Source organism: Colletes gigas, unplaced genomic scaffold (assembly GCF_013123115.1).
Source record: "Colletes gigas isolate AHSC1104 unplaced genomic scaffold, ASM1312311v1 Colletes_gigas_Sc00037, whole genome shotgun sequence".
Classification (NCBI taxonomy): domain Eukaryota; kingdom Metazoa; phylum Arthropoda; class Insecta; order Hymenoptera; family Colletidae; genus Colletes; species Colletes gigas.
Window position 1 is genome coordinate 174,453 of NW_025106666.1, and position 12,233 is coordinate 186,685.

The 12,233-nt window shown below is 34.0% G+C and overlaps 1 protein-coding gene across 3 annotated transcripts in view; it reads left to right on the forward strand.

Annotated features, from left to right (window-relative positions):
* LOC122402483 overlaps positions 1–11,772 on the forward strand; it is a 56,857-nt gene extending 45,085 nt beyond the window's left edge. Inside the window, exons 4-8 of one of the 3 annotated variants that reach the window (XM_043405303.1) lie at positions 1,858–2,038; positions 3,713–3,847; positions 6,315–6,801; positions 7,980–8,235; positions 9,848–11,772. In XM_043405303.1, coding sequence (XP_043261238.1) covers positions 1,858–2,038; positions 3,713–3,847; positions 6,315–6,801; positions 7,980–8,235; positions 9,848–10,207 — 1,419 coding nt within the window. In that variant the 3' untranslated portion in view covers positions 10,208–11,772. Of the gene's footprint in view, positions 1–1,857; positions 2,039–3,712; positions 3,848–6,314; positions 6,802–7,979; positions 8,236–9,539; positions 9,811–9,847 lie in introns of those variants that run through there. The other 2 variants (XM_043405305.1, XM_043405304.1) reach the window with 2 other exon arrangements.
* Positions 11,773–12,233: the final 461 nt, after the last annotated feature.

A 12,233-nucleotide genomic window follows, 5' to 3' on the forward strand; every position in this document is an offset into this window, starting at 1 on the left:
TATACGTCGTATAAGTTAGTTAAAAGGATACAAAATATGCAGGTATACGAATTACAGTAGTGTCCCGACTATTCTTCGATAAGTAAGTAAGTGTTACGGATTATATTTCACACAAACAAAGAAGTCACAGTCGTACGCATCCAGCAGTGACGTCGATACTAAACAGTTGACGAATAAAGCAGCAATTTTATATATTTTATTTTTGATTAATAAATTGTATTACTACATTACCCATGATTGTGTTTATTAAAAATCAGAAACAAATTTTTAAGAAAAATCGATAGGGGCAGGTGGTGAAATTAAAAAATTTCAAATCGTTCTAAAAAAATTATTTTTAGTTGCGGGGGTCAATTTTAATCATTTTTGGTGAATAGACATACCCCCGAATTCGAGAAAAAAATTCATTACCGAAAATATAATCTCTAGTCAGAAATGTTACCCTGAAATTTCATGAGTAAGTTTAAAATATCGTAACTCCTAAACGGATTGGACGATTTTAATGTTTCAGAAGGCAAACAACGCGTATTTTGATGAAGAATATGTAGAAATTGCAAAAATATTCGAAAAGTTGTCCCTTAACCCCGTAAAGTGAGAAAAACCCCATAAAAATAGTTGAATTCTCAAACGGCCATAACTCCTACAATAGTGAATATATTTCAATGAAACTGTTTTCCGAAGTAGAGCTCATGGGTACCTACAAAAAAGTATTAGACAACTTTTCTGTAGGGCGTCAAACAAATTTATTGAAAATGAAAAACGAATTTTTAAGAAAAATCGACAAGGGGGTAGGTGCCTAAATTCTTTGGCGAAATTAAAAAATTTGAAATCGTTCTAAAAAAATTATTTTTATTTGCGGGGGCCAATTTTAATCATTTTTGGTGAATAGACATACCCCCGAAATCCTACGCACTTTCGGGGAAAAAATTCTTTATCGAAAATCTAATGTGAGCCCAGAAATGCTTAGAATAAGCGAATACAGAAATCATTCCGGTTTAATATGTTCAGATGTAATTATTGGGTTTGCTAATAAACTTGGCTGGGTCTCTTAAATAATAAGGAAATTGTATAATGATAATAAAATTAATAAATAAAATTATAATAAATCTTTAAAGGGTTACTTGACCCATTAACAGTTAAATAAAATAGATGAAGAATTACTAAAAATAAAGTAATTAAAGGAAGAATAAAGTGAACAGAATAATATTGATTTAAAGTAGCAGTATTAATTGAAAATCCACTTTAAATTCATTCAACTTTATCATACAGCGTAAGGTTTAATCACATGGTACAATGTCAGAACTTGTTGAAATGCGATTGAAGGATGCATTAAACCTAGGTAGTAAAATAATCATTGTATCTTTCATTCCGTCGCACACACCCAATTCATAAAGCATATCGGTATACTCTTCGTTCATATATCGTACTACGTCGTTTGTTTGATAGAGACTATTAGTTAACATACGTTTCAAGTATAATATGAATACTATGCAGCCGATGGTAATTTCATTTATTTATTCATATAATAATTGTGATAATTTGTCGGGGGTAACAGTTGCAGGAGTATCATTAATTACATCTAAATGTCTATGGAATTCGTAGTTGGAAAATCAATGAATTTGATTTGCAAAGAATTGAACGAATAGTGCAAAATTTGTAATAAAATCCAGACTTTGGGTCAAAATGGACCCACTGATACTGCTGTCCGAGGGTTAATCCAGTAGATTTTGTATAAAAAATTCTCGACCAATTAATTTAGGGGTTCTAATGAATTCGACAAAGACGATTTGTTATTGCAGTTTGCGATAAAGGGTTATTTATATGAAAATTTACTCGAATAATGTGGTTATTCGTTTACAGGTGATATCCATCATGCCAAAGCTTCTTATGGATTTCTGTACACCCCAAAATCTCGCGACTTGGTTACCCCTGGTGAAAGATACCCTGTTACCAGTGTTCCTGGCGCTTTTCGACAAAATGTTTTGTCGGTACGTAGCGAAGGTCTACACGAAGCAAGATCACGCGAGAAGATTGTCGCACGGTAAGCCTTGATATTATTAAATCGATGCATGAAAACCATAGTTTCTTGTTATCAAACTAAACAAACTCGTCGAAACAAACCATAGCAAACAAAATGTTCTTGTGAGTCACTCGATGCGATTTTTTGATAATGCAAAATTATAGGAAAAAATATTTTGAACAATAATTGGTTCCTTGCTGCTTTTTAAAAATTGTATTTGGTAAGTCATGTTTGTAATATAAGTTTGACACCACCGATTTACATTATTGTAGAGGAGGTGCAGCATGTTTGAAATACCAGTCTCTTCAAGGTAAATGAAAAATTACAGCAGAGAACAGAAACAAATTATATAACACGATACAGAAACTAATAAACTTTTATATTTCAAATTGTCAGTAATAACAAAAAACCAAAAGTCAATAAGCCCTAAAATTTACTTTAATTTTACTATCTTTACTGTAATTTACATGACGAAAAAACAATGTTCTAAATTATCTTCGGTATTAGCAATATGTTTATATTTGAAACGATGACAATGCCATAGATATCATAGAATTATCGAGCAAACGAGTAGATATCATTTACTCTAAAATTTTGAATCTTTGAACATTAATTTTTGCAAGTCGGGAATATAAAAATTCTTCTATTATTTGCTGTATTAAAAATTATATAATATCAGTGGTTGTTTTAATACTTCGGAATTCTAAATATGTTGCACTTCCTCTACCGATAAATTCAAGCATCGAGAAACGATTTTTGGTATGCCCTAATCGGGTAATACGATCGATGGAACAGGATTCTCTTGTTCTGTGATATTTCTGCGTCGGAGGATGGCATCGATTTCAGAATGAAAAATTCATAAACAGCTGCACGCGTGGGAATCAGCTGCAAAAGATGCATCGACGCGTCATCGCCAAGTAAAAATACTAATTATATTACAAGCCGCAGTCTCGTAATCAGGCTAACCACATACCGCGCGGTTAATTTCCCTTTTACTCTTGCTATTCTTGTTTTCCTTGCAGTCCACTAACACCCTGTCAATCCCATAATGTCACACCAAATTCCATTAATACTTGCGTTTATTTTGTATCGTCGCTTTCTATTGCCATCTTCTATCCGTCAACTTTTTAATTCCATCTTTAAACACATTCTGGAATTTTTGAATTAAAACATTTGATGTTATTTGTTGATATATTGTTCATTGAAAAATATTTTAGTGATCGAAACAGGTGATAATTGGCAACAAATAGTAGCTGTCAATTATCTTTTTAATAAAGGCGGTCGAAACAAGCTCGTAATCAAAAAATAGAACGAAAATAGAATATATTAAATACAATTCAAGAATGATATAAAAATGTATCTTGACATAATTTAAGTTTAAATACATATCAGACACACTTAATTGTATCGTTCGTCAATTAATTTAAGAAAAAAAACAGAAAGATTACAATTGCTGATTTTAATTTTCGGCTCCCTTTTTAATTGATCGTTTTGGAACCGTCTGATTGTGTCCTAAATCGACATATGGTCAATTAATTATTTATGGAGTAACTTTTTATCGTGGAGATATTATAAAATGATTCTTCTTCGCTTTTGAAAATCTGAATCGCGTTAATGGGTCGTGAGCATTTTCATAGACAATAGTTGCTTTTTTCAGCTGATTTGACCAAAAATTCTGTTATGCTTCCATTTCAGGTGGTATAGACGGCAAGTTTCGTCATTTCGAGCAGGACGCCGAGTACAAGTTGCAGCTGAACCTAAATCATGGCTTAAAGTTTCCATTGACCAACGGAAGCCTCTACGGGAGATTACACAATCATCAGAACAGAGGTAAATGAATTTTTCCACTTACTTTTTTAGTATTTTAATTGTACCTATTTATTCAGGATATCTAACTGTTATAACCAAAATGAAAAATAGGTATAACTTACGCAACTGTATCTGCGAACAGACCTGGACAAAATTTATTTCAAATAGTAATTTAAAAATAATCATTTCAAATCATGTTAATTGGTGTTTCATAGATGATGTATTTCAATGGATCTTAGGTTCTTCATTTGGTCAATACACAGAAATTTTAAGCGATCATACTGAAAATATCGTATAACAGATTAAAAGCTGTAAAAACTAATAGATGACTTTCGATAAAATATTAAATGTACGTAATTTTTAAATTAATGTTTAAGTTTTACAAATAAAAACAGATGGACGATATTTAGCATGATACATTAATTTTCATTGGTTTTTATAGGAAACTACACATTATTTTTTACATGGAATCGTTAAATAAAGTACGTAGAATATTTCTGTACAGGTTCTAACAGTTACATGTTTATATAAAGTATTCTATACATAAAGCTATAAAAAGACAGTGCTATATAATATTTAAAGAATTTTTTCTTTTATCAAAAACATATATTCGAGTTAGAAACGAGCAACACTTCCTCGCCAAACCTGTTATAATGTTCGTTCGATCAAATAGAACGCGATCGATTCCGTTGACAGTTATTTAGAAAATGTCGATACTCAAGCGGAAACTTTATTTTGCTCTACATTTGCTGCGCGCTAAAAGCAAGAATATAAAGTTCTGTATCAATCTAGATTCGCTTCATAAAACCTCCTTTTATAAGTCTTTATATAGAAGCAGAAGAGGAATTTTATTTTTTGCCCTGGGAAGTCCGAGAACAGGTTTAAATTAATAAAATCGATATATAGCGGAATTCCATTTACAATAAAAGTTGGATACATACCCGGAAATTGGGACTCAAAGTCAGACGATTATGGAATAGATGGATCGATTTTAATTATAGAAATAGTCCACGTCGACTGTCGAAAATAGAAAAGAATCTCAGTAGTGGGGATGAAAACAGGGCATTTATGCAGTAGATCAGTTCGATCATATATCGAACGTCTATGACGAAGGGCAAGCAGTTCATATATTAAAAGTGTGATTATCTCCATTAATTATAATCTTTCACTTAAGGGGCCATTCTACCTTGTAGGCATGACAAATACGTGTTTCTTTGTGATTTTTTTTTGCGGGTTATTAAAGAGCGATTAATTCCGGATTTTGTAGATACATTTATTATATATTTAGCTATATTTACGAATTTTTGCAACGCATAATATCTATTGATTACGCTGTTTTTGTTGATCATCAAACAACAGTTTTTACGAACGGCACCCGACTGCGTACGTGATATCTTGCGAACAAGTTATTCGAAATCCTAAAACCAACGATATTCTTAATATAGATGAGTGTGGTTATAGCATGAACTAGGATCTTTTCAAAAAAACAAAAAATGGCAAAATGGTAGCTATTTTACGAAAAAATACTGAATATTTTCATATATTTGGTTGCTTTTTTGTTAATAAAAGAAAAAGTATTGCATATATCGCAATTATCCTAGTTCGTGCTATAGGGAGACCAGTTCTGGAGATACTGTATAAATTTGATGTTGATATCTTGAATAGTTTTTTAGTTATCACGCACGCAGTGCCGAAAAATGTAGTTTCGAGAAAAACAGCTTTAAAGTTTCACGTCCAGTTGTTATACCTGCACGCGGTACATTTCAGCAGGTTATAACTTCGTTAGTTTTTCAAATTTCAATTTAATATTTGGTAGACATATTTTCGAGACTACATACTAAAGGAAAATGCAAAAAAAAAATATCGATTTTTTTAATCCCACAAGGTAGAAAGGCCCCTTAAGTAACTGGAGTTTTCGTTCAAATAAGTGAATTTAATTATGATCATAGTAATATTTCAATCTTTATGAACTTGGAAATGACTAACAAGGATTGTAATCAGATAAAATGTGGCATATAGATTATGTATTTCGTTAAAGACTAAAGCTAACTAGTAAATATATACTGTATATTGTTATAATTATAAACAGAATTTTCGTTTAAAGATTTTACAATACTGTAAATTCATTTTACTTGCATCTGACTGTGTTTTCGATCATTTAATAATTGTACATACTTTACAGTTACATAGTTTCCATTAACACGATTTATTCAGAGTTTCATGATTTTTTAAAGATGAATGCTGTGCTTGAAAGGAAGTTTTGTTACAGATCAAAACAATAACGGTAATGCTGAAAATACTTTCTCCTCTGCAAATTTTGTTGAAGAAGGATCATTGGCTAATAATATAAAATACCCGTTAATTTTATTCGGAACGATTATTTTTAAATTACTATTTGAAATAAGTTCGCCCATGTGTCCAGTCTCATGTTCCTATCTTTCCTTTATCGTTGCAAATACGTGGGTCCTAAAGGAAAATTGTTTTGCAGGAAAGACTGGAACCATCACAATGGGCATACAGCATTATCCCAGAACACAGTCCCTAAACGAGGATAGCAATTACGCTTCTCTTCCCGCGGAGCTGTCGTCCATCACCAGTTCAACTTTCGAGCCGCGTCAGGACGCGAACACGGTTGAAGCACCGAAGAAAATCACGATGGAACAGCAGAGCAAACGTCCAAGACCGAACGAGAGTTTCCAAGAGCTGCCTATCTGTCGCCGGAAAATCGGTAGCACGGACGTCTTTGGACAGAATATGGAGAACCTTGTCCAGCTGGAAGATCCCTGCAGCAAACATAAGTTTACCAAAAGTCTGGACGAGATACGAGAGGAACCGCCGAGAAGACACGCGAGGAGCGTGCTGGGTTTGGAGAATTTAATGGTGGGATTGGACAACAACCTCCAGGAACAGCAGCAGCGTTACCCTAGAATCGCCCTGCGGAGAAATCAGAGCTTCGATCATGCTCGATGCCAATCGTGAGCACACGTCTATGAGTCCTTAGCCCAGCGATTCACAACCTTTATTCTTCGATTGCTTTCTGCTCTTAATCTCTCGTCTACGATTCCTTCGTAAATTAATTTCACATACCTTGTTTATTTAATATGATCCTTGTGTTTGTTATGGAAATAACAACGATCTACCGATGAGACACAATATCGAGATAGTATTAATTCCTGGTGATTCCCTTTACTAGAGTCGAAGCCTTATTTTTCCTTACTTTTCGAATTTAAAACAAGAAAAACAGATATACGATTGCCCAAAACTATTTAAAATTTTTGGAAACATTTATTCGGCAGTTTATAAAAATTTATCGTCCCGGTTGAGAATCGCTGCCTTAGCCGATCGTGTCCCTGTAACATATTCGTACGTTGGTTAAAATTGTTTTAACTGTACATATGTATACTGCAGGATTTTCCGTGGAATTGGTATCGAAAAGTTACAATTTTTTTTTGTATAAAAATTGAAGTATCGAATGTGAGATATATTAATATCAATAGTGGATATGATAAAGAATTCTATTATTTGATTTTAATTGTTTAATGTTGAATAATCATCAACCCCCCCCCCACCCTTTTTGAGCTCCTCTAGATGTGCCAGTGTTGTATATAAAAAGCAAAAGTGTTAATTATTGTGAGAAATGACAAAGCAGTACTTTGGAAATCTTCTTTGATTAAAATTGAGTCACCAGTTTTGGACAATTTTAATGTGTTTTTATCGAGGTTCATCGCACTTTGTTAATATAACTTTTTTTTAGATTCCCTTTAAATAATGCAGAAATACTCTTCTGATATTTCTTTCATAAACTTTTCAACCGATACTCAACTGTATTAAATAAAATTCCCTTCGTTTTTTATTTTCAAAGTCCATGCCATGTTACTTTTATATCCAGTTTTTTCGATCCTATTCTTACTACTTCTACCCTGCAAGTTCATTACTTTGCAAATAACGTCTTACACGCCTGACAGAAAGCTTTGAATTAGTTGGTTCCACGTTTCAAACTTCGTACAATTATAATCATTACGTTAGAAACTACTATCCAACTTCTTCTTTGAAAGAAAATTCAAGATTCTATCGTTTGAAGCTAACGTAACTCAGCCGTTGCGGTTCACGAGAGGGAATTGCTTCGTTTTGACAAGATTGATCACGTTCTCAGGTATCATCGACCAATCCTCGACTCAAGGTCGTACGATTTAAAGAAGCAGGATCAGAGGAAGGAGCAACAGAACGCGCAGAAACAAGAGGTCCAGGGAGGTGCAGACGGATACGAAACCTCCGACGATGAGAGCTGCGATATGGAAAACGGGGACTTTGACACAATGAGCTCCTGCAGAAGTCGAAGCAGAAGCTGTTGCTCCGTCACCACCGTGGCAAACGACGATTTTGAATATTTCCAACGTAAGGGAACCAAGGTAACATTCCTGATGCTCTTCTCTGTGTCACGAAGATTACCTATAATCATCTCTTCCTTCTTACACTATGTAAATTCGCGAAATTTCTACCAAATGGCATCTTTTTCACTAAAGAATTGAGATTCTGATAGAATTAATATTTAAACTACATTCGTCTTTCTTCTTATGAAACGTAGATTCGTAGAGTCTCTACAAAATGACAATTTTTTCACTGAAGAATTGAAGTTTTGACAAAATTACAATTCAAACTGTCATCGTCGTCCTTCGTATAAACCGTAGATTCGTAAAGTCTACTAAATAGCAATTTTTTCACTGAAAATTCAAGGTTCTGATGGAATTACAATTTAAACTACTATTATTTTTCTTTTTATAGTATGCAATTTTTCATAAAATATTAAGATTTTGATGAAATTATAACAATAATCATCTTTCTTGTTATGACAAATTGAAATATTGAAGTTATGATAAAATTATAATTTAAACTATCATCGTCTTCCTTTTCATAAAACGTAGGTTCGTAAAGTCTCTACTAAATAGTAATTTTTCCACTGAAAATTCAAGGTTCTGACGAAATTACAATTTAAATGGCAATTTTCTCATTGAAAAATTAAGATTCTGACGGAATTAGAATTGAAATTTTAACTATGGATTCCTGAATATTGTCAAGAGTTAACAGGTAGTCTAACTATCTAAGCGTTTCATTTATCTTTCGATTAATCTTCAAGCTATCTATGCTTGCCAAGTCCTGTGCGATACTTGAATAATAAATTCCTCAATTTACCTCGTAATCTTGTCGAACAGAATACTCCGTCCACGTACACTCGCTCCAAAACTGAATTAATGAGATACTATGTACACGAAACGTAGAACCGATCGCATCACAATGCATCATTAAGGAATTTCACGATCCTATCCGTGTAATGGAAATAATTACAGTATCTCGTGACTGAATACTGCACATTTAATTCCTGGATCGTCTAGACGACACGCATTCCGATCCATTTATGCCGAAATTAAAAATTCGAAACCTCACAAATAGTAGAAATTACAATATCTGGGCGATTATTAACTTATCCAGCCATAATTTCCTGCTTCTTGAATACTGTGCACTGATGCCACTAGATTCTTGAATTAAGTAGATGATACTCGTTCTAACCCATTTATACTCAAAGTAAAAACTGCAGACTTCTGAAACAGTAGAAATTACAATATTTAGACAATTTCCACGAAAACGTAGACATAAATACTAATTTACCACGCTCGTTTTGTGTGGAATTGAACCTTCTGCGAACGTTTCTTTAAAGGTGAACTGTGTGTGGATGATATAAATGGATTAAGCAGGGATGAAGACTACAAAAACTACTGCTCAAAGATCTTCCCAGCTATTTTCCTGTGCACCGGGTTACCGTCACATTCGTTCCAGTATAAAAACACGCATCTCCTAAATGCACACTTTCCAGTCACCCTGTAAATCGGTTCGATCCTCCCGTTACTCGTGTATTTATCCTGAAAGGCGCGAAGAACGTAGGAATTACTCGGTCGAGCACTTTATTGGCCTTTCGTCGGGTGAGCAGTTGCGCAACGAGGATCGTGAGAACGTCCTGTTTTGCAGGTGGAGCTGTTGCCCTCGAAGAGAGCCAGTGAGGTAAAGGTCAACATGCGATCTTTCACGCCGAGGATCATCGAGAACGGGACGAACGACCGCGACGAGAGGAGGAGCAAGACGGACGACACGAAGCCGAGCATACAATCCTATCACCTGAAGCAGAAAAGGATAGGGCCTGGCTACTCGATGAACGACTTGGACAAGCTGACCGTGGACGGTAAACTGCCCGATCTATCGATAGAGAGCCTGAAGAGCATCCTGACCAACCCCGGAGTTAGTTACCTGGACAATGGGGACATCTGCAGGCACGACATTGGTGGTTCCGTGCCCGATTTCAAAAAGATTTTCGTCACGGAGTTCATATGATGCGACCATTAACATTTTTCAATACCTATGCGTATCGTAGAGCACATTTGTCGATTCCGAGTCTATACGAACCGCTCGCGATTTATATCCTGGCTGTATATTCGAGTAAATTGCACCGAGAAGACTGTACAAAGTGTTCATGTAAAGTAAGGAGGTACCTTCTGTTAGAACAGTTGGAATCGATTCTGTAAAAACGTTGGTTGCGCGAAGGAAGAAACGAATATTGAAAGGACTGTAGAAAGTGTTTTTTTGTAAATTGAGAAAGCTTCTTTTGTTGAAAGAGTTAACGCTGATCTTGTGAAAATATTGCCGGAAGAACAAAGTGAATTGATCGTTGAGCCTACGTCTGGACGTAGATAAGTTTTGGAGGGACTGTATAAAATTTTCTTACGAATTAAGAGAATTTCTATTGTTAAAAGAGTCGTAAGAACGTTGATCGACTAGAAAACGAAGAGAATGAACTGCTGGATCCATAATTAAATGGTGTAGTTTGCAAGGACTCGTAGAATTTGCATGGAATAACAATGGAAGGTCTGTATAAAGTATATTTGTAAATTAAGAAAGCTTCTTTTCTTAGAAAATTCAAAATCTACCCTGTTCGAATATTGTTAAATTTAAAAAAGAAATGAATCAATTGTTGGACTTATATCTAGGAGTAACTTGACAATGTAGAATTTCTATGAAATAATGAAAAGACTGTATAAAGTGTTTTTTTTTAAATTAAAAAAGTTTCTTCCGTTAAAAGAGTCGTACGATGATTGACTAAAAGATGAAGCGAATAAACTATTGGAACTATCGGAATAACGATAGGTCTGTACAGAGTATATTTGTAAATTTCATAGAAAAATTATGATCGACCTTGTAAGAATATTATTAATCCGAAAGAATAACTTGTGGATTTACTTTTAGGCGGAATAGCGTTTGTCGAGACTCGTAGAATTTCGACGTAAAGACTGTGCAGTGTTCTCGCAAATTAAGGAAGCTTGTTGTTAGGAAAGCAAGGATATAACCTCGATAGAAATCTGAGCTAATCTCCTGCAGTTCCTCTATGGCGGAGATCTAGAAAATTATATAACTGCCACGCGGAAGTAGTTGAATTGGAAAGTTAGCGAGCGCAACGGGTCGAGTTGAAGAAGTCATTAATTAATCGAGTTTCTTTCCTTTTTCTGCGTTCGTCCGATAAGAATCGCTTCTTCGAAGCTCGCGCTAATGCGATGAAAGCTATGATTAAACTGCGGATGTTTATGCAAGGAATGTACAAGAAATACTGTTTCCGTTTAGTCCGTACAAATTGCCGACAATTAATTCTTACACAAACAACTTCAAGTTGTCCATATTGGGACGCGCCATGGCGTTGAAATGGCAGAAAGTAGAATACAAATTTTATTTGAACAAATTAAGTAGTTTCAAGGAGTCTTTTCACTGTTTCTTTCGTGGCTTTATGCATAGCTATTTCGATCAAAAGGATATTCCTTAAAATGCATTTTGACCCAAATAGATTTGGAAATGATTTAAAAAACATAAAATTAATTTAATAATCATTGTAGGAAAAATCAGAAAGTCAAACAAGGACAAATTATTAAACTTAAAAAATAATTTCTAGATATATTTTTTCTATTTTCTATTTTTAAAAATACGTAGACTGTGTTTTGAAATTTTTTAATTTGGAAGATCGATTTTCCTAGACCAGCAGAATTCTCTACATGTATTTCACTGCTTGTTTCTTGGATTTTAAAAAATATGTATTATGTGTGTTTGAAATTCTTAAATTGTTAAACTTTTAAATATTTTCAATGAAAAATACATACTTGCACGATCATCTGCAGTTCGTCGAAGACAACGACAACTGTGAGAGATTTTCGTCGAACGTCAAGCTACGAATTAAATAAATAAAATCGATGAAATTTTATTTATAAATACCGTTGATTTCGTGTTTAACGCTATTTCTACTGCGATTTTATTCGACCAAATCTTTTGACTGATAATTGCTAATGAAAATTATTTTTAGTATCATTTTATAAAGGAC